This window comes from Schistocerca serialis, chromosome 3 (assembly GCF_023864345.2).
Source record: "Schistocerca serialis cubense isolate TAMUIC-IGC-003099 chromosome 3, iqSchSeri2.2, whole genome shotgun sequence".
In the NCBI taxonomy this organism is placed as follows: Eukaryota; Metazoa; Arthropoda; class Insecta; order Orthoptera; family Acrididae; genus Schistocerca; species Schistocerca serialis.
The window spans coordinates 527,536,330-527,561,973 of NC_064640.1; the positions used below are offsets into that span (position 1 = coordinate 527,536,330).

The 25,644-nt window shown below is 38.9% G+C and overlaps 1 protein-coding gene across 3 annotated transcripts in view; it reads right to left on the minus strand.

The window, feature by feature from the left end:
• LOC126470404 (trafficking protein particle complex subunit 5-like) overlaps window positions 1-24,797 on the minus strand; it is a 54,246-nt gene extending 29,449 nt beyond the window's left edge. For 2 of the 3 annotated variants that reach the window (XM_050098252.1, XM_050098251.1), the window contains exons 1-3: window positions 24,560-24,797; window positions 23,994-24,170; window positions 7,914-8,040 (exon numbers count right to left, since the gene is read on the minus strand). In XM_050098252.1, coding sequence (XP_049954209.1) covers window positions 7,914-8,040; window positions 23,994-24,151 — 285 coding nt within the window. In that variant the 5' untranslated portion in view covers window positions 24,152-24,170; window positions 24,560-24,797. Of the gene's footprint in view, window positions 1-7,913; window positions 8,041-23,993; window positions 24,171-24,363; window positions 24,510-24,559 lie in introns of those variants that run through there. The other variant, XM_050098253.1, reaches the window with a different exon arrangement.
• Window positions 24,798-25,644: the final 847 nt, after the last annotated feature.

Consider the following 25,644-nt stretch of genomic DNA (forward strand, 5'->3'; position numbering starts at 1 on the left):
CAACATGGATTCCGGAAACAGCGATCGTGTGAGACCCAACTCGCTTTATTTGTTCATGAGACCCAAAAAATATTAGATACAGGCTCCCAGGTAGATGCTATTTTTCTTGACTTCCGGAAGGCGTTTGATACAGTTCCGCACTGTCGCCTGATAAAGTAAGAGCCTACGGAAAATCAGACCAGCTGTGTGGCTGGATTGAAGAGTTTTTAGCAAACAGAACACTGCATGTTGTTATCAATGGAGAGACACCAACAGACGTTAAAGTAACCTCTGGCATGCCACAGGGGAGTGTTATGGGACCATTGCTTTTCACAATATATATAAATGACTTAGTAGATAGTGTCGGAAGTCCCATGCGGCTTTTCGCGGATGATGTTTTAGTATAGAGAGAAGTTGCAGCATTAGAAAATTGCAGCAAAATGTAGGAAGATCTGCAGCGGATAGGCACTTGGTGCAGGGAGTGGCAACTGTCCCTTAACACAGACAAATGTAATGTATTGCGAATACATAGAAAGAAGGATCCTTTATTGTATGATTACATGATAGCGGAACAAACACTGGTAGCAGTTACTTCTGTAAAATATCTGGGAGTATGCGTGCGGAACGATTTGAAGTGGAATGATCATATAAAATTAATTGTTGGTAAGGCGGGTACCAGGTTGAGATTCATTGGGAGAGTGCTTAGAAAATGTAGTCCATCAACAAAGGAGGTGGCTTACAAAACACTCGTTCGACCTATACTTGAGTATTGCTCATCAGTGTGGGATCCATACCAGATCGGGTTGACGGAGGAGATAGAGAAGATCCGAAGAAGAGCGGCGCGTTTCGTCACAGGGTTATTTCGTAACCGTGATAGCGTTACGGAGATGTTTAACGAACTCAAGTCGCAGACTCTGCAAGAGAGGCGCTCTGCATCGCGGTGTAGCTTGCTTGCCAGGTTTCGAGAGGGTGCGTTTCTGGATGAGGTATCGAATATATTGCTTCCCCCTACTTATACCTCCCGAGGAGATCACGAATGTAAAATTAGAGAGATTAGAGCGCGCACGGAGGCTTTCAGACAGTCGTTCTTCCCGCGAACCATACGCAACTGGAACAGGAAAGGGAGGTAATGACAGTGGCACGTAAAGTGCCCTCCGCCACACACTGTTGGGTGGCTTGCGGAGTATAAATGTAGATGTAGAGTAGAAAGCACCTTTGCGGGAGGAACATAAAACCACATGAGCCACTTTGGAACCAAAGGTAGCATGCCAGGACTATCACCACAAAGCAGCCAATTTTGGACAGTCTAGCAGGATGTGGGCCACCATCGGGTGAGCACCACACCAGCAGTAAGGTGAGTCCTCACCTCTGAGAATTGGGCCATGTCCCTCTGTTTATTTGGGGAGTCCAGGGTGAAACATTCCAAGTTCCAGACATCCAACAATCAGTGGCATAGAATCGACGAAAGGTCCAGTTCTGGAAACCCCATTTCCAAAATCAGCATCCTAGTAGCCAACTTTGCCAAAATGTCAGCATGTTCATCATGGACATTCCCTGAGATCTCAACATGTTGGTTAGTTGGCTGGTTGGCTGATTTGGGGGAGGGGACCAGACATAGAGGTCATCAGTCCCATTGGATTAGGGAACGATGGGGAGGGAAGTCGGCCATGCCCTTTCAAAAGATCCATCCCAGCATTTGCCTGAAACGATTTAGGGAAATTGCAGAAACCTAAATCGGGATGGCAGATGCGGGTTTGAACCGTCGTCCTCCCGAATGCGAGTCCAGGGTGCTAACCACTGCACTACCTCGCTCAGTATCTCAACATGTCCAGAGGTCCAAACAAAGATGACTGTCCATCCGTCTAGCTTGATGGAGGTCAGAAAGAAGATCCTGGACAATTGTGACTAATGAGTGATGAAGGTAGCACTGGTCTATAGGGTTAAGGCTGCTCAGGGAGTTGCTGCAGATTATAAGCATCTTGTTAGTGCAAGAACGAGCATGGCCAAGAGCTCGTTTGATGTCAACCAGTTCAGCAGTGAAGACACTGCATCCATTCAGCAAAGAGCATAGTTCACTGCACCATGCATGTGTGTGTGCAAAATGTTCATCCATTTGAACCTGGAAATGCGTCGAGGGCAGCAAAAAACAGGTGATAAAACACCATGGGATTAACTGAATCATTTGGTCCACAGAATAAATCAAGAAAGATCTGAAGTCAGGGTACATGCCATGGGGGTGTACACAATTGCTTCCTGACAAGAGACAGCAGAAGTCTTAGGTCAGAGCAGAGACACTGTAGTCAAACTGCAATAGTAATTCCAGTTCTGGGTATCTGTTGTGGGAGGTGGACCTCTCTACTGAGAAAAAGGACATGATATTTTGGATACTTAGGGGAGCTGTGGACATGTATAGCACAACTGAGTAGCTGTTGTTAGTGCCCGATCCACAGTGGAGGGATCAACGCCTCCACAAGTAGGCTATTCAGAGGGCTAGTTCAAAAGGTTCCTGTTGCAAGCCAGACTCCACAGTGGTGTATTAGTTCCACTGGCCACAATGCTGAGGGCGGTGCTGAACCATATGCCAGACTCCCATAATCAAGGTCGGACAGGATCAGGGCTTTGGAAAGCTGCAGAAGGATAGTGCGGTTTGCACCCAAGCTGGTGTCACTGAAGCAGCAAAGTCAACTGCTGTCAAACATTTTGAAAAAAGCGTATTTGTGCAATCAGCTGTATAATGACATATTTATTATCAGCCAGTTTCATAGTAGATAACTGCATGGTACAAAAGAGATTATTATAAAATGAAGTATTTGCAGGCAATGTAGAGAATAGGGGGAAAATAATAAAGGTTTTTAAAAACTACAGTACTTACACAGTATACATTAATGGATCACAAATAACTGTCATAAGTCAGCCTGAACATAATTCATATAAATATGCTGTATATTAGCACAATTAATCTAAATCAAATGTACAAAAAATGCACCTATCAAGTCACATGACTGGAAATCATCACACAGTGATTAAGTGAGCAAGTGTTGGTATCATCAAAACTGAAGCAGTAAGATCCCAACTATCTATAGGACGAGCCCACAACACACCCATGGCAAGTAGGTGCAGCTGAGCTGTAAACCTGGCAATCACAGTCTCCTTGGGAAGCAACAAGGGCCTGATAATACACCCGACAAGGTACAGGCAAGGAAGTAGACAGCATTAAGATTTCACATGCAGCTAGTCTTTAGTTCTCATACTTGTCAGCTTTTTACCAAAGTGGAGACCCCAAAACTCAGTACTGCACAACAATGCCCAAGTGTCTGGTACCCAAGTAGGGTTCTAGGTTAGGATGAACCACAGTATGACTACAGAAACACATGACTCATCTTTTTGTGGGAGAAAACTGGAAGCCATGTAACAGGGAGCTGTAATAAATGCAAAAGTCAACATACAGTGTAAAAAAAAACATAAACAAACCTGGTCTGACAGATCTCAAGGGCTTGCTCTATGGCAATAAGGCACTGAGTGCTGAGGTATGCCACTTTCTTGGACCCATGGAGAGCTGAACAACTTACTAACTCCAGCCCAAAACAATTGGAGGGATGCAAACTGACTAATATAAAGTGGTATGGAAACTAGAAAGATCTGGTCATGGAGGCTGCGTAACATGGCATAGCTTCAAGCAGTGTCATATGCCTTTTGTAGGTAAGAAAAAAACTGCAATATAAGTTACTGTTTAGAAAAATTCCAACCTAACCAAAGGACAGGTTGGAAATCACCCCTCCAGGAAACCATGCTGAAATGGGGACAAAAGGCACCATGATTCAAGAATGCAGCACAATCATTGTCCTACCACCCTTTCTCAGAATTTGCAGAGCACACTGGTGAGGCCGATCAGTTGGTAGCCACAAATGGACATCGAGATTTTGGCTGGGTTCAATATTGGGAAGATGATAGGATATTTCCAATGCCAAGGGAAAATCAGGTCTACCCAAATACATTTAAAGACCATGAGTAGATAGAGTCTGAATTTCATTTAGATGTTTGATTGTCTCATTATAAATCAAAATATGGCCTGGTATCTTTTCATGAGAGTCAAAAACTTGAAGTAGCTCCCAGTTGATGAAAGGTTGACTATCTAGATCTGGACCTCCAGGCTGACAAGAAGAGTAAAGAACAGGAAAGGTGGGTGGGGGTGCACAGGGGTGAGAGCAGCAGGTGCCCCCGAGTCAATACACACAATGGGGCTTTGGCACCACTACCAACCCATCTCGACTCCACACCATACCATGATCACAACTACGGGGACAACGCTTGAAAGAAGAAGGCACAATAATAAGGGGAAGTGTGGAGGGGGGGACCTGGCCAGCTTGGATGCAAGGCTAAAGGCCTCCTAAACCAGTGACAATGCTTACCAAGGGACTTCAATTCCAAAAGGAAATTCAGGAACTTAGATCTGGGAGAACAAAGCACTTTTGCAAAGAAAAACGAGGCAAGGGAGCTACGAGGGTGCATTTAGGGTCAAACTGCAGGGGCAGTCCAGCAAAATATGGATCACCTTGAGGGGATTGAGGGGGGAGGGGGGCAGCACAACTACAAAGTAGAGTAAAAGACCATAAGACCATGGGTCAACTTGGTATGGCAGATACCAAGATGGCACAGGATGACTGATTCCCACTAACAGAGGCAGGAGGAAGAATGCCACATGGCTGGAGTCCCTTTAATCACACAAAGTTCATTAGGCAGAAGGATTGTCCCACCCAGAGTCATTCCTCTGCTGAGCGAAAAGGAATTTGACATGAGACCGGAAATATGTCCCTGGACTGGGCATGGAGAATGGGTGGTACTGCAAAACACTTAGCTAGCTAGACAGTCTACAGCGACATCCGCACAGGCAAATAATAAAAAATGACTATTCAAATTTTGCAAAGCTAATATTACAAATACTATCTTTAAACTTAATCTTTAAAAGAATGGTTGATTCAACTCTCACTTTGCAGAATCACATGAAAAACATCCAAACTCTTCAGGAACAAGAACTTACCAAACTTTGAGATGAATAAACTTTATTTGTGAAACCAGATGATTTATATTCTGGATGTTTTATAGCTTCTTTTTACAAGAAGTTATGGTATTTTGGTATGGTTAGTGATGTAAATGCCAAAGAGGAAGATATATCAATAAAATTTCTACATCCTCATGGACCATCAAAGTCATATTTCTGGTCCGAGAGAGAAGATCCATGTGCGATACCCATCTCTCTTGACATTGCAACTGTGGATCCTCTGAACACAATGACTGGGAGAACTTACAGATTCATTCAAGACATACGTTAATATTCAGGTTTCAAAAATACTCACGAATGTCAAGAGCTAGTGACCTAGAATTTAGAATTATTTCAATAGAGATTTTTGTAAAAATACATCAAATATAATCCTAAATGTGTGTTATCAAGATTAGATTTTTGTTTAAAATCATGTTCCCTCAAGCAAAGTATTTAATCTCTTATGAATTACTCAATAACAATTACTTTAAAAGTTTTTTATGCAAAATTAATGTTGTTAAACAAGTGTAAACTCAACACTCTGTAAGCAAGAATGAAATTTTTTTAATTATTTTCATCTATGAAGTAATAAACAATGAAGGAGTGAAAACTCATTAAGAGGGGTAGGACGTCAGATGGGCCGACTTGGAGCAGGAGAGGCTCCACAGGACATTTTAATTTCCACTGTCTATACTTTTACAAGTAAATTCATAAAACTTTGTCAGCATGACCAGGAAGGATTCAGGATTCACACTCGTAGCAGCAGAAGTTCAAAAACATAAAAAAATAGTTTTTTTACATGTCAAATTTCATCATTTTTTCACTTACTATTGGCTGCATTTGTTGCTATAGGTACACTTTTCTTCATAAGTAAGCGAGACTGTTCGATGAATTTTGCACAGCATACAAACTGTACTTACAGGTGTCTTAAACTCTAGAATCTATTTAATTTATGAAAAAATGAATGAGCTGTTACGTTTTAAACTTTATGTTTAAAAAAAATCTAATTTTGTAGTTAATTATCTCAATTTTTACCACAGTTTTTAATAGATTTGGAAAATTCTAGAGTTTCATAGACCTGTAAGTATGGTTTGTATGCTGTGCAAAATTCATCAAAGAATCTCTCTTACTTGTGAAGAAAAATGTTCCTATAGCAACAAATGCAGCCAACAGTAAGTGAAAAAATGATGAAATTTCATATCTAAAAAAAATTTATTTTGTTATTTTTTGGCGCTTCCACTGCTATGAGTGTGAATCCTGAATCCTTCCTGGTCATGCTGACAAAGTTTTATGAATTGATTTGTAAAAGTATAGACAGTAGAAAATAAAATGTCCTGTGGTGCCTCTCCTGCTCCAAGTCGGCCCATTTGACATCCTACCCCCTTAATATTATTTTCTCATTTGGTGGAGTAATTTTTTTTATTATTCAATTATCCTATTCCATTTTGATGTTATTGCTCTTAATGTCGTTCCCTGTATACGGTTTTAAAAACTGAAAACTGCAATTAAGGTTTTTTTCCTCGATGTGTGAAATTTCATGTTGTTTTAATTCAAATACCTCTGAATTCTTTGCATATTGAGGCATACACAAAAATTTATCAGTATTTGTTAGCAGATAAGGAAGATATAAATTATTTCATATGTTTGAACACATTGTGTTTCCTCCACCTGACAACTACAAGCTGCAAAATTCCATAAACTTTACCTGGCTGTAAAATCCAAACCATCTGGGATATAGCAAAAATGTTTTGGATTCTTACTTAAATCTATCAATAAAACAAATATGCTATGTTATGCCAAAATCTGATACCATGGGTATCATGAGGCAATGAACAGACAAGGAATGACCCTTACTGAAGTGTGACAGAAGAGAATAGCTCTCCCATGAGAAATACTTGTAAACTACGTGTAAAAATCAATACGGTCTGAAATGCTGAAGTTGGCATTCGTGTGTTTGTGAGGCGTGCTTGCCCGTATGTGTGAATTGTGTGTGGCTCTCTTTTTACTGATGAAGGCTGTGGCCGAAAGCTTTATGTAAGTGTCTTAATTGTGCCTGTCTGCAACTTGACATGTCTTCTTTATGGTAAGTAGCAATCCGTCTTTTCCTACATTGTTGTAAACTATGTGTAGTAGTTTTCAATATGCCTCTAGACAGTTTATCAACAGACAATGATTTTGATAAAGAAACCAGGTGGCCAGGGTGGCCACTCCACTAGTATACATATTAGGACATTTGCAATATCTCAACACTCTGTCAGATGTTGAGCACAATACACATCGAACTGTTGCAGTATCCCAACATTACCACTTAGCTGGAAACCTGAGAGCTTTTCATCAATGAAAGTACCTCTTGCCTAACTTTATTGCTCATGTTTCGTTACTCTGGTCTTAATGAACTTGTCCTAACAATTCTCAAATTACTTCACACTGAGTTTGGCACTGTTCTTGATAATATAATCTTTCTCTGAACTTTATGAATTATACACAAAAAAAAATCTGCACACTATGGCTACAACTTAAACCAAAGGCAGTTAAATGTTGCGACACATTTGGATGATGGTAGTGACAGTAATTTCAGTCATATAAATCAAAAAGTTTTATTCTGTTGCAAATATTCTGAGATGTATCAAAGGGTTACTTCAGGATCCACAAGTTAAATAAGGCACCTGTGAAAATTAATTCTGTTACAAAGCAGTTTGACTTTATGTTGTTGGATTTAAATGAAAAATGTATAAATGATACCATTTATAATTCATTACATTTATAATTCATAACCGACACATACTGCTAACTGAACACAATATAAAAAATCAATTTTTAATGCCATCAAATTTTCACTACTTTTAAATCTTAAATTCTGCACTACTACACATTTTTAATTTATCATTATACTCACCAACCAAAATGTTGACTTCATCAATAAAATAATAGTTAATACTTTGACTTCACGTCTGCAGTCTCTTTCACGGACAAAGAAAAGGTCTACGAGTCTAATACCAACATGCTTTCCCATTTCAGTAAGTCTGAAATACACAAACAAATACATAAAATACGACTAGTAAAAGATAAATGTTATTGCTGCAAATGGATCAACTTGTGATTTTTGTAAAATATATTGGGGGGAAGGGAGATAGGCTGACAATTTGAGACAAAGTACTTTTGGTGAGATGCATAGGTGAACTGCTGCTAGTGGATTGTACTCGACTAGACATCACACACTTGTCATTATCCTGAAGACACACTGACTCAAATTTTCAACAGGAACACATTGTAAAGACCATGACACTTCTTTATGACAGACATGTAAATATGAATTTTTTTAAAAAAAAAAAAAAAAAAAAAAAAAAAAAAAAAAAAAAAAAAAAAAAAGCAAATAATTTTACAGGAGAGCAGAAAATACTGCCTGTGTTTCAGTGGGGGGAGAGGGAAAAGGAGGCAGGAGGTTTAATTCACCAACAATTAGGCCATTGTAAATGAAGCATCCTAGTGGATGTTAACAATTTAAGTAATAATTTATCGCTGATAATTGTTACAGTGACCACTTTAAACAGTTACCAGGAAAGCACAGAATTTAATGGGCAACATCATACATAAATCATACTCAAATCTACAAACTCAAAGTTCTTATTTAAAACACTAACAAATAGTTACAACATGAAGATTTTGCAATATTTTTTATAACTACTTCCTTTTGGAAACCTATTGTGTTCACTGTTCTTAACTACTGGAAAGCCTCATAATTCTAACACTTCCTCACAACTTTCTAAAATGGTTTACAAATACTTTACATAGGACCTGTCTCCCACTGTAGGAGGGCATAATGGGAGATTGCCGACTCAGTTATAGACTATTCTGCCATAACTAGCTTGGTAGAGAAAACTCAATGTAACAAAGTACATGGTGACCCAGAAAATGTAGCCAAGGAAGTGTAGAGTAGCCACATTGGTGTCTCCCATCTCCTTATTTTACTTTTATCACTATCTTCTGAAGGGCTTCAGGTGCACAAAATCAATGTATGCTGTGGTTTTTTGATGTTAACTGGGTTCACAACACTCAGTGTAGTGGTTATCAGTTTTCATGCAAAACTCCTTTTGGAAGAGTGAGTCTAAAACTTTCAAAACCCTTTACTTTCTGCATGTCAGAAGGACAGTAATAATACTGAAATAAAATGCTTCAATACACAATCAAGTAAAATAAAGAAGTATATGACACTAATCCTCTGAGATGTATAGCTGACTCACTACTAACATAAAAAAACAGAATGAATGCATGCACCTGTAATATTATTATTGGTTTGTGGAACACTCAACTGCACAGTTATCAGCATCTGTACAAAGTCCCAATCTTTACACAGTCCAATCTCGCCATGTTCACGAATGATGAAGAAGACAACACAAACACCCAGCCCCAGGGCAGAGAAAATCCCCAACCCGGCCGGGAATCAAACTCAGGACCCCGTGATTCAGAGACAGAAACACTAGCCACTAGACCGTGAGTTGTGAACTAGTTGTGGTGATTGATTGATATTTCATATCAAAATGCACGCGCGCGCACACACACACACACACACACACACACACACACACACACACACACACCTGTATAAAACCTAAAACCTGTATGAATAGCCCACTCTTACAACCTCCTAAACATAAGTTGCTGTTGTAGAGCTGTAACAGGAACAAAAAACTGCAAAGTTGCCAACAAATAAGAATCATTGCACTGGACTCCCTGCCATGGCTATTATACTATTTAAGGCGATGGTAAATAAATTTAAATTTAAAAACTGCCTTGAGGTACACCATTCTCTTGCTCAAATCTGTCAGACAGAACCTCACTATGTATAAAAAACAGTGTGATAGCTGGCTGGCTCTGAGCACCATGGGACTTAACATCTGCGGTCATCAGTCCCCTAGAACTTAGAACTACTTAAACCTAACTAACCTAATGACATCCCTGCGACCTTGGCGGTCGCACGGTTCCAGACTGAAGCGCCTAGAACTGCTCGGCCACACTGGCTGGCAGTGTGATAGCACAAACCATATGAATATAGGCAGGCTTCCTCAAAAGCTCTATTGATGTTGGACATCTGGGAATATTGTCGTACCCTCAACAGTATCAAACATCTCTTCTACATTTAAAAATATGCCCATTTGACATTGTTCCATAGATAACCTGTTTCATAGCCCCCTCACACACAGGGTCTAGTTGTCAGTGGTGGATCGATACCTCCAGAACTAACACACAGTGTGAGTTTTGCAGTTTCCATGATCCAACCATGCAACTGTTTATGGTTAACTCATAGCTCTTTCCTACACATCTACATAAAGTGATGTTTTTGGAGCTCCTGTGGCATGTTCTGTACTTCACTGGTTTGAGGAGTGGGACCAAAAATGGCTCTATCCACTAGTTGAGAAATTGCCCTGTCTGCCATGTATTATTAACAGTTCTACAAGGATTTCTTTTCAAGTTGCCACAGCATGCTGTACTTTATTCAGCCAAGACTGCACACAGTATCACAAACCACAGACTGTGGTAAATTCAGCTTCCATATGGACAAGGAGCAGTTACAGGACTCAGCATAATTGTACCTGGTTGTGATGGGATACTGAATCCAATCAGACGATAGCAGTAGTCTTGACAAAATGCTGTGGCACTAACACTGGTTGTTATTTGGAGACACCCCTCCTTCAGTTCATTTGCTATAAAAGACCTACAGTGTTTTCTGGATACCCTCCGAATACAATCTCTTCTTAATCACTTAATAATATAGTGGAAAGCCATGAAGTTCTCTGTAACTGGTTGGCATCTGAATCTCTCTAGAGCCACCCACTTGTCCCTGACATCAGAAAGGTACTCCTCCCGCCAGCAGAGTAGAGTAGGCAAAGAAATCAGCCATGTCCTTTTTTTTAATAAACTTCCCAACATTTGTATTCAGCAGTTTAGAGACACCATAGAAAAACCTAAATCTGGATAGTCATATGAGGATTTGATTGCCATATTCTTAAAAAAGTTCAGTGTCTTACCATTCTGCAACCTCACTTGGTGGGGATGAGTACATCAGCAGCTGGGTGGTTCACCATAATAATGTCATCCGCCCATTCCTGGCTACTGTCTTCATGTTAAAACATGATTAGTTTACTGTACAGTATCCATTTTGGCATCTTACTCTCTGCCACTACTTGTTCTGTTGTATCCAGAGGAGCAAGTGCTCACTGGAATATTAATTGTCAATCGCCTTCCACTGAGCAGTGCCAGTGAGTATAGGAGAACACATTGAGACAACAACTCAACATTAGGGATACGTTGTGTGACAGGGAGACGGGCAGGAGGAGGAGATTGACAGTGAGGCGTGGGAAGAGGAGCTGGACAGAAAGGGGCAGGAGGAGACTGACAGAGAGGGGATGAAAGAATGAGAGGGACTAACAGATGATTCGAATAAATACATACCCGGGCAACACTGGGTTCTCAGCTATCTTTACATATATGCAGAGAAAAAGTCTCAGAACATTATTTACAGAGATATATTGCAGTAGATTTCTGGCTCTCTATACACACCAAGACAACTATGATCGTTCCCATGCTAAGCATGTCAAACAGTCACGAAATTATTTACTTCCTTCTCTGTCACATTTAGCAGAGATGCCATGTTTGGAAAGAAGCTTTCAGTAATGTGGACAGGAGAATTGAGGAGGGGGTTCTGGGGACCTTCCCCCAGGATTTTATAATATATTTTTTAAACTGAAAATAAAAATCTCAATTTGAATCCTAATTGTAACACCTGAAAAGTAAAAATTTAGGCTGTTAACCCCTAGTAAGAAAGATGAGACAGAGTGTTGGAACTTTAAAAGTTAGATCTAAAAGTTAAGTTTTCAAAATATAAAATGCAGATTTTTTTTAAAAGTAAAATGTTAGTGGAGTGTGTAATAAGATCAACTTTCAAAGGACAAAAGTTGAAAACATAGATTGATAAACACAGTGTAAGGGAATTTTCAAAGAAGTGAAAACTGAACTTGAATCTTGACTCTTGCATTAATAAAATATGTATTCAGAACTCCTAATGACACAAAGAATTTCCAGGCTACAAAAAAAGACTCGACAGGGTAAAACACAAACTAAATGAAAGTATACAATGACATTTCAAATACTTCAGAGAAACTGTGAACTTAATTTACAAGCTATTCAATTGCTCTACACTTGGAATCAATATGTCAAATCACAACATAACTATAAGTTTACGCACCCACAGTAGTGACCTTAGTGAGGCACCAGTGTGTAGAGAATAGTATAGTTTGTGTATAGTCTGTGCTAAACAGATGGGATCCTGCACTTTTGAAACAATGCTGGTTCACAAATGATGCAACGAAATACATTTTGTTGTCAAACAGCTGAAGTAAATAAAATTACAAATTCCATAATTTTAGTATGTGCTCTGATAAGACTGTAATTTTGGCCTTGAAATTGGGACAATTATGGACAATCATAATACTTGGGACGTTTGCATTTTGTAATTAAGCTTCTCCCATCTTATCAAAATTTGGAGATTTTGCAAGTACGTTCAGAAGTTTATGTGAATACTGTCTACAAAATGTGTTGCAAGTAGAGTTAGTAGTGAATTAGTAATAAAAAGTCATGCCTAATGCAGCAGTAATATTGCATGAACAGCAAAAATTCAGTATGTGATGAACTATTTTCCTTTCATCACTATGTGGGTGTGTTGACGAGAAAAGTCTCTTAAAAGTTTGAAATTATGTGCAATTCTGGATGAATGTAGTATCGCTATTTAGGCATCGTGAGCTATACTATTTCTTTACTCCCATCCTCCCCTTTTGAGACGTAGGCAGTTCTTACCCACTTCTGACAATAAGTAGTTTGTATATAAAGTTTGACTGATATCAACACAGTACTTTTGGAGGAAAAGTTGAACATACACACATATATACACAGTCATGACACCTGCCTTCTCACTGATAAGGATCTATGACTGTAGCTATGGATCACACAGCACTGATTTAATCTGAGTACAGCTATGGTCACTTCTTTCCATTTTTGTGTTTGGATAACAAGCATCAACCTAGCGTAGCAAAAATGTTATTCACCCGTAGAGCAGACACACTTCCATTGATTGACGGTCTCATCCCAACAATCCCATGCCCACTGCAATTTTAAGTAACGATATCATTGAGTCAACGTGTGAACACTTAGTGGTCTGCTGCAAAACTTCATATTCAACAATGTACGATGAACGATGTGCTCCGAAACACTTGTGTATGCACCAACATTGAGCTCTTTTTGCAGAGATGCCACAGATCATCATCTATCCAACTTTATAGAGCAGACAATCCCCTGAACCCAACGTGCTGCGAAGAGTTGTGGACATCCAACCATTTAGCACTTCACGGTAGTTTCACTGTCCTACCACTTTCCATAGATGGTCTCAACAGTAGCGTGTAAACATTTGACAAGCTTTACCATCTTCGAGATACTCGTCGTTCACAGGTTCTGCATAATAACAATCTGCTCTTTGTCATAGTCGCTTATCTCAATGGATTTCCCCATTTGCACCCCTATCTTTGCTAGGGTGATCCTCCGTTCATGTCTGCTCTGCTTACATACATAGGAACGCAACACCATCAGTGGCAGCCAATGTCGTGGTGGACAGTGGTGGTAATGTTTTGGCTTATCAGTGTATAAATGACATCTCTTCTAATATGACAACAGGTGATTCTAAAATATTTCTGTTTACTAATGACACTAGCTTGGTAGTGTGTCAAATACTGGAGTTCAAGACAAATTCATGGCTTGTAGAAAAATTAATGTTAAAGCAGACTCAATTTTTACAGTTTCTGAAAGAGAATCCCACTAAAACTGGGATTCTGATTACACAGAATGGGCATATGATTCGTAAGTCTGAACAATTCAAATTTCTAATGTTCAGATAGATATCAAACTGTCATGGAAAGCCCATGTTCGGGATCTTGTTCAAAAACTGAATACTGCTATATTTACCATTCGAACAGTATCTGCAATAAGTGTGGTTCCAATACGAAATTAGTTTACTTTGCTTATTTTCATTTGCTTATGACAGATGGCATAATATTCTAGGGTAACTCTTTCCATTCACAAAGGGTATTTTTCCAAACTTACAGTAGGCTGCAGGTGAAAAATAGGTCTGCAGCTTGTTTTATAATTTAAATATATGGCTGCATCTCCGGCGTACGTTGCATTAGGAAGGATTTCTTGATGGCGACTAGTTTTGGACACTTAGTTTCAAGCTATCCTAGAAAGAAAATGACCGTTGGCTGACAACTTTATACAAACGAGGCATTCAAATTTGCAGTAAAATATATTACACTAATATACATGTAAGGTATATGAATTTGTCATGATCGTTTAGTTTTATTAGTTGCCTTATTAGTTACATACCATATCTTATGTGTGACAACACAGGCAAAAGCCCATGTACAAAAATTGCCCCTGCAGTAATGATCAAAGCGGTGCTATGGCCTACTGATACGAAAGGCACTTCTCCATTAGAGGCCTGAATATAAACTAATGTATTACTGTTGAGATTATCTGCTTAGGGGGCTGTCTTCTTGTAAATTGGAAAGTTAATTTATTTTTAGAGTGGGGGGTTGCCATACTTTTTGGTTTTGAGTTGTAGTAAAGATGTGTAGCTTTTAGGAACTGGACTAAATTATGTTTAATGCATAGCAGTATAACTACTGATTTTAGTTCATGAAACTCTAGTGTCTTCTGCAAGTCAAGTCATGTCATGATGTAACGCATAGCACTTTGGTATAATTCAACCCACTAGAGGCCAAATGACTGGCCTTTGGAAATTTTTTTTAGTATTGTAGGGTTTTCAAGTTTACATTCAGTTAATGAAAGAAAAAAGAATGTTTTGTTCAGTCAGCAAATATTTTATCTTTGATGTGTGCTGCTGTCAGCAGTCGCTATGGGCTTATGCTTTTACTGTAACACTTACGATATGGTATGTAGCGAGTAAGTCAATTCATAAAACTAAATGTTTATGACAGATTTGTACACCTTACCTGTACATTAGTGTAATATAATTGTACTGCAAATATGTATGCCCCATATGTATATAATTGTCGTGTCAATTGTAATTTTTTCTTTGAAGAATGGTTTGAAAATGAACATAGGTATCCAAAACTAGTCACCAAGGAATAATAATAATAATAATAATAATAATAATAATAATAATAATAATAATAATAATAACTTCTTAATGGAACGTATGACAGAACTACAACTGCTGTGGTCTTCTCCACCAGACATCACGGCACCTAGAGTATCAGCAACCAAACTGACAGCCTGCAGCCGCGGGTTGCCCGCTTCGCAGGCACACCGAAGCACTACACAACCGACAGGCAATATTGATTAATGACCACAACAGCAGTAACAACAACACAGCAAAGACACCAGCGGCCACCAGGGGCCACTACCAGCCCACATAAACATAAGGAAGAGGTCGGTGCAGAACCCCGGAACTATTTTCACACGTCAAACCATGTGATGGAAAATAGTTCCGAGGCACTCATCCGCTGAAGCGCTATAAAGGCCGGCGCTCGGCTGCACATCATCAGTTCATCGACCGCCTGCAGACGTGGATAGCTGCCGTCGCGGCAGCCCGGCTTGGATCTTCTCGCTGATCTCTGGATTAGGCTTGGTATATTGGAGAAGTCTCTGGCAGAGACTAGTAGGAAATTATTTCAGTTGTTTTCTATATTATTCTTGTATGTAGTAGTGATTCGAAGATGGATCACTGTTTTGTGTTGGTGTTATACTTGGAGAATTTGTTTTGGTTAATTGAACAGTCCAACAAATTGTTTTTGGACTTTGATTGTTAGTTTCTTCTGCTTACGCAGACATATCAGCAACCATTTATTTCAAAGGGTGTTTTCGGCTCAGAAATCAGCAGTTTGAGCAAAACATGGCTTATGTTCATGAACTACTTGTCGATCCCTGTTCACAAGTATGGGAATTCTGACATTGACCTCTCAATATATTTTCTCTTTAATGTCATTTGTTGTTAACAATATGAGCTTATTCTGAAGAATCAACAGCTTTCATTCAGTTAATACTACACAGAATGGCAATCTGCATTTGGAATGCACTTCCTTCACTCTTCTACAGAAAGGTGTGCAGTATTCTGCTGCATCCATTTTCAATAAGCTACCCTACAAATTAAAACATCTTAGCAGTAAGCTTCATCAGGGTGTATACGTGGACAAGGAAAAAAAATTCCCGGGTTTCCTGGTTAAAAATACACTTTCTCCCGAGTGAAAATACACTTTCTCCGTGCTAAGTGAAAGTATACTCTTCCTCGGCACAGTAAAACTCATCAATCCTTTGAATGTTTATGGTTTTATATACCGGAGTAGAAATTCCCGGCGCTTTAGATGTCCCAAAAGAGGGCTGGGAGGCACTTTCCAACTGGTAACCCCACATGAGGGCAGGTGTCAGGGGTCAGTGCCCCTTGTATGCAAACAGAATAGGATACATTGATTGAGCAGAAAATTAGCAAATGGAAATTGCATAGATGAGCAAGAGTTGGTACCATGGGAACTGAAGAGGGAAGATCCCCACTTCTTGAAGGAGACTGTCTATGGAACTAGTCCAGCAGGCACTAGTTGTACGGCGAGCTCCATGATAATGGATTAGGTCTAATAATTCTAAAGCCAAATGTGCTTCTGAGTCATTAACATTGTGAGCCCAAGCAGGACTGGACCAGAGCCTGGTAAATACAAGGAGAGTAGCACAATCTGCACCCCAAGGAGATGCCGAAAGTTTCTTAGATTTTTTTTCCAAATGTACTAACCATCTTGAGGTTGTTTTATAGTAAAAAAGGTTGGCTTCAGTTTGTAATTATCACAGTCTCTTGTCAATTACTTATAATCAGCTCTTGACAAAAAAATTTCATTTTGATCACATTGTCAAAATATTTAACAGGAGTGTATTCTCACGTCCAGGTACCAATGTAAACTACTGCTGTGCTATTTGGTAATAGTTCAACGTAACAATTCACAGAACTTTATGAACTTGTTGGGCATTAAGCCCTCCTTGTCTATTTCACAACCCAACAGCCTGTGATGTTGTTGGTTTGTGGGGCATTCAACATCGAGGTCATCAGCAATCATACAAGTTCCCAATCTTTACAGTTCCAATCTCGGCACTTGCTGAATGATGAGGACAACACAAACACCCAGTCCCCAGGTGGATAAAATCCCCAACCCGGCCGAGAATCAACCCTGGGACTCCATGATCCAGAGATAGTAACACTAGCCAGTAGACCCCGAGCTGCAGACAACCCAACAACCTGGTGTGTGTTCATAGGAGAAAGCTCTACATTTCATCAAAACTATTAAACACATTCATTTCTCCTAAGACAACTCAAATTGGCCATGGTATCAACATTTTTGAATATAACATCCCTCAATACAATTTCAACTAATTTAACATGTTCAATCAGTAAAACAACAATGCTGTGCACATGGCAAGACTGCACAACTATGTTACTTTTATCTCTTTTAGAAGAAACAGCTTCTCAAGAGGTTGGAGGAACAAAAGGATTTTAGAACAGGGTTAAAAACATTTCTTCTTGAGAACTGTTACTGCAATTTATATGAATATGTGGACACAAAAGAATTCTAATTGCTCATAAGCATTCTCTCTCTCTCTCTCTCTCTCTCTCTCTCTCTCTCTCTCTCGAAAAACATGTAATTGCAAAAATAACTCAAAATTAGCCAAACAAATACTAACACAGAAATCAAACAAATGCTAATATGGAAATTAAACAACGAAAGTCTTCAGCAACTGATGAAACCACAATAAAAAACGACCTGAACAAAAACTGGGGAAGGAAATTTCACATGATGTGTATAGCTCAAAACCCACAATACCACGAACCCCACAAAACTGCAAAATCCTGTACCAGGAATTTTACTTGATCTATGTAGCTTGAACGAAGTCCACAGTAACACTAAATTGAGCTCACCCATACTGAAACGCTAATTTGATCAATGTAGGAAAAACAAACACCGTGATATGTACATATTACAATCAAACCATTACCAACGAACAATACAACCAAAAAATTCATAAGAAATTGCTTTAACACCAATTTCAATATACAATAAACATGCAATTAAGTGCGCACACACACACACACACACACACACACACACACACACACACACACACACACACAATACAATACATAGGGCCTACTATAGTAAAAACAGAAAAACAGTGATCAGTTTCATCTAGATGGGGTCTAAGGCCTCAATAAATTTGAAGGAGGATATTTTTTACCAGGCTGTTAGGTGAATAAGTGTATATAGTGAATTTTGTAGCAAACATTACAAGGTTTGTTATCTTCATGCTTCTGACCGGATGCAGCATTCTAGTAACATAGTAATTCTATTATTCTCATAAGTACCATCCTGTCATACACCTTAAATTTTAGATTTGACCACTGATGACCACATTGTGCACAGATATGCATGGACCATGATTTTTGACTAAACGAGTATTATGTATCCACATCTGTTACAATAGCTTTTGCAAGATGCACTTGAGGCTGGGCAGCACCTACAACCAGTAGTGAAAGTAAGATAATTTAAAACACATTCTGGTGGAACAACGTCCTCCATGAAAACCTGCTTACCAACCAAAGATATCGGAAATATAGCTATAACAAAAATTGCGTGTCATCAACACAATCTTCTGAATGGCCAGCTTAGATTTCTCAAACCAGGAACACCTACAGATAGAACTTCAGAGGTTGTCCTGATGACAATGATACATATTGGTCCCTGGCCCAAATTCCACAACTACGGTCAATGTCACACCTTCTCCACAAACTTAATACTTCACATAGTCAGCTATTAAATTGAATAACTGTAGGCATTTAATTGTGGTCAGCATTATGTCCACTATTGCAGCTTGCACTGACCTACTCGTGAATTGATTGTCACATCCACAACCAGCAATAAATGAAACACAAAATCAAATCTCCAACCATAAACAACATATCACACTAATAATTCCAAAACACAAAACAAATTTATTGCCCATAACGGCCAACACCAAAATAACTCACTAACAAACCACCAAAACTCTTCCAAAATTATTCTAACAGCCTTCAAATAGTCCAATGAATCACTAACAGTAGACACAAACAATTCACTAACAGCCCACACTAGAGCACACCACCACATACTCAAACAGTCCCTCTGCGAACACAATCCATTTCAAATATGACGTGCCATTATGATGTTACGCAACAGGTCAACCAAAAGTTTGTATTCAACCTGTCTGTTTTGACCCGACCCACGACGTAACTGTGTTGTGCAACGTCATGGTGAGTGTTTTTGAGTGGGTTGTGTATGTAGATAATGTGTTTTAGTATTTGGTGGCTTTCTTGTGTTGGATGTTTATGTTTCGGAGTTGTTTGTTGGGTACGTTTGTTAGCTATTTGACGATGTGAGTTGAGTGTCAGGTTGCTACTGGAAGGGCTTGTGCTGGTTTGCTAGTAAGTTACTTTGATTTTGGATATTGTAGCTGATGGGCTTATGTTTGAAATTCTGTTTCTTATGGTTGGAAATTTAATCTGATTTTTCTGTTTATTTGTGAGACATGGATTTGACAAGAAATTTTTCGAGTAGGACATTGCTTGTTACAATGGCCGGAGATATGTTGTTTTTGATGAAGTTCCTGCAGTTATTTGGACTGAATGCGAATGATTTGAGCGGGGTTCTTGGTATCAAGTATTTGTATAAGCTATATAGGTCAAGTGACCTTTGCAGTACCAGGTTTTCGTGTTGTGTGTGCTATTGAGGAATTCATTTGAGCTACACAGGTCAAGCAAAATTTACAATACCAGCAGTTTTCATTTTTGCACTTTGTTTGTGGTGAATGTTGAGAATTTTGTAAGCTTTGATTTGAGTTCATATTTTTTTTTAATGATGGTGTTATTGTTGTTTATTTTGTTTGTTCCTGTTCAAAACCCCTTATTACCTATGGTTAATTTCATTCTATCACTGGAGTTAAATATTTAATGCATTGTTTAAGTTTGTTTTCGGGTGTAATGAGTGAGATCATGTTCATCATATTCTATACAATTGTAACAGAGGTGTCTGATATACTGATGACATCATAGGTCAAAGACAATGGGTGGTAACGCGATCTTCAGTTTTGCCCAAACAACACAACACAGTTCTATCACAACTCACAGCAAATGGGTCGTAGCAAACTTCAGTTGATTCATAGATGTTTCTGCTGATGGTTTCTTGTTACCTCTGATTGAGATGCATTTGCAAATGCATCAACTGGATGACAAGAATCACATGCAAGGAGATTTGTGCTATGTTATGAATGAAGTACTGTTATAATTACCCGACAATGTTAGTGCTGTAGGAGGTGCTCTTTAAATACAATGTTTTAGTCTTCTTTAACAAAACTTTTTATTTGCCAAGACAGGAAGGATGAATCAAATACTATTTTCGACCAGTTAAATGGTCATCTTCAGATCACATAATAGAAAGCAGAATTTACACCGACAGGCTGTCAAATGGATAGCTTCATCCGATACAGTCAGCAGACAAGAAGGCTCCCTATACTGTCTCATTGTATCACTATGGTGTATGTTATACTGCGCAATGAAATGGTGCCTAATGTATCTAAAGTCTATATATCATTATCACGATTTTTGAATTTGGTATTGCAAACACGATCACGACAAACCGCCTGCTTCAGCAATCGTCGTAGATACTGCTTTCTATTATGTCATCTGAAGATGTAAAATGTGAACTTTCATGGACAGAAATCTCACAATAAATAAAGTGCTCTGGGCTATTGTGTCATAGTCAAAAGATTCCACATTTAAACCCAATGTTTTGACCCCATCAGCTGAGGACATTTTCAAGGGGCATCATAGCTTCTTTGACTGTCCAATTCACACCCTGGCTTGCTACTGACTGCAGCAAAATTCCAATTACACACGCTTCTGCACAATGGCGCAACATTACACGTTTTGAATACCTGAGCGTTAACTTGCCAGCGTCGACTGCCATCACCTACTGTTGCTATCATCCCATGCTGGAAGACTGGTGCATTTCTTCTTCAGCACCAGAATCCAGATGTCATTCTATTGCACACCCTCCTCCTTCCTACTAAAATTCCTAGGGTGTTTTACACTCTCTACAGCCTCCCTGTACAGCCTTTCATGCTATCTGTTTGTGGCTGCCAGTACTTGAGTCCTGCCAAACTGAATGTGGCAATCTCCTGACAGCAAAATATGTTCTGTTGACAACAGAAATGCAACAGTTGTTTTGAATGTGACCAACTACCACCGTAAGATTAACAAATTATTAGATTGACAAACACGTAGTATGAAACTGAGTAAAGACACCAGTGACAAAGTTCTTTGAACATTTGATACAGTTCTCTACCAAACAGAGCATTCATGAAAGTATGTTCAATTCAGCTGCACTGCAACCAAGACACTAGGGGTTAACAAAGGCTCACAATGGACATGTTCCTCTAAGACCTATTGTGAGTGCTACTGTATCACGAATCTGAGTGCCATATTCTTGACAATATTATTATGATTGTATGTGGGCAAATAGGATACATATATCAAGAATTTGGCACATTTTATCAAATTAAATGGCATAGTGGTCCAGTCAGAGAACATATTAGTTTTGATGTGGTATTGCTATTTACTATGGTTGCGCTCAATGAGGTGTTGCAACAGCTGAATCAGATTTTTGCTCCCAATATTGACTATTTTTTTAAATATTGCCTCACAGCCACATATTTCAAAAGTAACAATGATTCTATGAAAATGTGGATCGTGTCACTCTGGAGAGCTCCTTAAGCACAGTCACAGAGAATTTCTTTATGGATAAATATGAGGATCAGTCATTGGAAACATCCAACAAGAAACTGAATATCCAGTACATGGACGATAAGTTTGTTTTGTGGAGACATTGCAGTATGAAACTAGCTCAGCTTCATAAGCACCTCAACAGGATTAATCTGAAGATTCAGTTTACCATGGAGCAGGAGGCAGGTGGAAGTTTAAATTTTCTTGTTGTTCGGGTTTTCAAGAAAGAAGATGGTAGCTTAATCCATACAGTTTACTAAGAACCTATCCACACAGACCATCACACACACCAGGATTCAAACCACACGCACAACAAAATCGAGGCATCATAAAAACGTTGGCAGATGGAGCAAGGTACATCTGCAAACCACAGCTGCTTGATGCAGAATTAAAACATCTCACCAATGCATTGCTCAAGAATGGTTATTTGTCCACTGAGGAAAAATGAGCATTAAGACAACTGCAAATAAATCATAATGATGCACAAGTGACTGAAACTGACATTTTTCCTGCCTTTAATTAAAGACATTACTGAGTGCATAGGAAAAATCTTGGAAAAATAGATCGTGGTAATCTATAAACTCACCGGAAAGATACAAGATCACCTGAAATTGACCAAGGATGCTTGCCAATCAGTGGCAAAAGCAAGAATTTATAGGGTTCCGCACAGTTGTGGGGAGGTGCACATGGATACTTTCAAAATGAGCCCAAGCACAATTGATTGACGGATCATGCTTTGCAGCTAAGAGATCAAGACATTCATTTCCACAGAACTGAAATAATGGCAGCCACAGACAGACACCATGAAAGGCTATAAGGGAGGCCACAGAGATTGTAAAATACCCCAGGAATTTCAATTGGAAGGAGGACGATATGAAATTGAATGACACCTGGATTCCCGTGTTGAAGTTGTGTACCAATCTCCCACATGTTGTGACAGCAATAGTGGATGACTGCAGTCGTCAACAATAGCCAACTATGCTCGGGTATTCAAACCATGTGATGTCACGCAATGTGTGGAAGCACACAAATGGAAGTTTGCTGCAGTCTGTGGCGAGCCAGGGTTTGACACGGACACAAAAAGAAGTTTCAATCCCCTTTGCAAATTGGCCTCCACAGATGGGGACAAAACTTTGGCTTTAAATGTGAAAGCCATTCAGTCAAGGCACAATAGCCCGGAAATATATTAATTGTGATGTGAAGGTGGCCATTTAACTGGCCAAAACTAATAATCTATATATCCATTCTTGCAATCTTGGCAAAAAAAGGTTTTCTAATGAAGATCATAACACTAGATGTATGGCCTACCATTGGTTGCAGTTTTAACATCTTTTTCTAAAACGTACAGAACAAAGTTTTAGTGTTCCAGTGCTGCTACTGTTTGTAGTTTGTGTGTAGGGATTGAGCTGATTGTAGGTTCTCGAGATGTTACGGCATTAGAAGACTGGGGATTAGCAGTAGTCCTGCCACCCTGACTTGGGTCTTCTGTGCTTTTCCAGATTGCTAAGGTGAATGCTGGGATGATTCCATTGAATAAACCATAGCAGACTTCCTGCCCCAACCTTGCCTTGTCTGGTCCTGTTTCAGATATGTTGCATATATGTGTACAGTACATATATTTGAAATGTATTTAACATGTGCCAGACCACTGCATGACATAATAATTGAGCAAATAAACTTACGCTATGTACCCCAGACAAAATTTCTTAAATGCACACTTAACTCCAGCTATCATAGCATTGTCTAAATCATGTTACATAATAAAATAGCTAGTGCCACCAGCACAAAAACCTGGATAACAGAAATTCTGTCACAGTTTTTAATGAGCATCATATCCAAATAGAAAACTGTAGTCAAGGGAATAGGTGACAGAGCAGCAGCTGTGTGTCACTGATAACTTATTTTATCACACTCTTAGGAGCATCACTATCACATTTTACTATAATCAGGGTAAATGTAGCAGGAATGGATGTCTGGCTGTATTATATATATCCAAATCAAGTTATATTTTAGAGAAAGTAGTAGCAAAAGAGAAAACTAGATCTATTGCAGTATACTCACCTGCCCTGTAGTTCTGGAATGGTGTGCACTCTGTTATGGCAGTACTGGACAATTTCTGAGAATAGGAAAGCATAACAGCTAAGACTAACTTCACCCTTCCCTCGACTAAGTGGCTTGTCCAGTATATTTGATCTCGTGCGAATTTTTGAGAGGTTCATAATCGATTCTGGGCGACTTCTAAAAATCAGAACGTAACTTATAAGGTGACAGCATATACAAGTACAATATGAATGTTACATTGAAGCTCTCCAACAACAACAAAGAACAGCTCCTTGTTCCTAAACAAAAAACTATAACTGCAAATTTCAGTGCTTAATTTTCTAAAAACCAAGAAACCAATACACAAAAACACAGCCATTAGTGCTCTTACTGTGGTAAGACATAACTCCACCCATGTAGTGTTCCAATACAAATGAAACAGAGCAAAATTCCGCTCTCGTGAGACGTAATATCATAAGGTGTAATGTGCTGTCCATATTCGGTAATACATGCCGAATTCAGATACCTTAACGTCTATGTATTAGCGGTAAAATGTTAAAACGTAAAATAAGAAAAATTAAACTGACCGAAACTCAACTGTTCAGCCGGTACCACCAACGCATAATTTCCTGCTTCGAACACTCACGGAAATCTTACGTGCCGTTCTACATTTCTGAACACTTCCTTGCTACCTAATTAAAGTCATACCATGAGAATAACAAATCCACTCGGTTTACGATCATCACTAACTCCATAGTCACACCACTACCTCCTCCATTTGTAAACATTAAGCAAGCTGCTGTCACGGATGGCTACTAATAGTCCAAGACGCACTACCAACTGCAGTTTCATAAAGACAAAGTAACACGTTCAATTTATCGTAAGCATATTATCTCCCCATGAAATTTTTCTCCGAAAATAATTCGTCGTATAAATTTAAAAAACGAGCTAAACTGCAAACGAAAGGTTTTTTAATGTACGCTGCACTACTTCGTGAAAATTGTGCGGATTTCGTCTCAAGCTTTCATTGGAGATGTCGCATACCATTTCTGCTCTTGCTAGCATTAAACCTTTTCTGCACTTTCTGGTATAAAAAACGCGTCTGAAGAAACTTTCTGGGGTGTAATGCTTCATGTATCAGTAACAAACGTTTATGACCCAACTGAAGTATTACACTTACAGTGGAAAGTAGCATCCGCTTGCATAAACTTTGCTGTTTACTAAGTAACATATGCGTTACTCTCTGTTGTTCGTAAGAAATTTTACTCAAATAAAACAAGGTAAGTAGAGAATAATCCAACCAACATGTATGTTGCTTTTTTTTTTTTTTTTTTTTTTTTTTGGAAAAACAAACACTTAAATCCGCTACATACTGTAAGCGAACTAATACACGGTGACAGAATCACGAGAGTTTCAGAACAAAAATCGCATTGAGTGTTACAAATAAACACATGCCTCATATTGTTTTAAAGACCGGAACAATTTTGACGGAGGAAATAATGCTAAACAAGTAATGCGTTGTAAGGAAATATTACGAAAATAGAGGTTAACCTGGAGTGAAAGAAGCAAGTATGACAAGAAGAGTACTTCAGAAATAGTGTTTCATACGTATGTAACTACAACATACAAACTCAGTTTTATGAAAGATTCTGTCTTACTAAATCATAAAAAG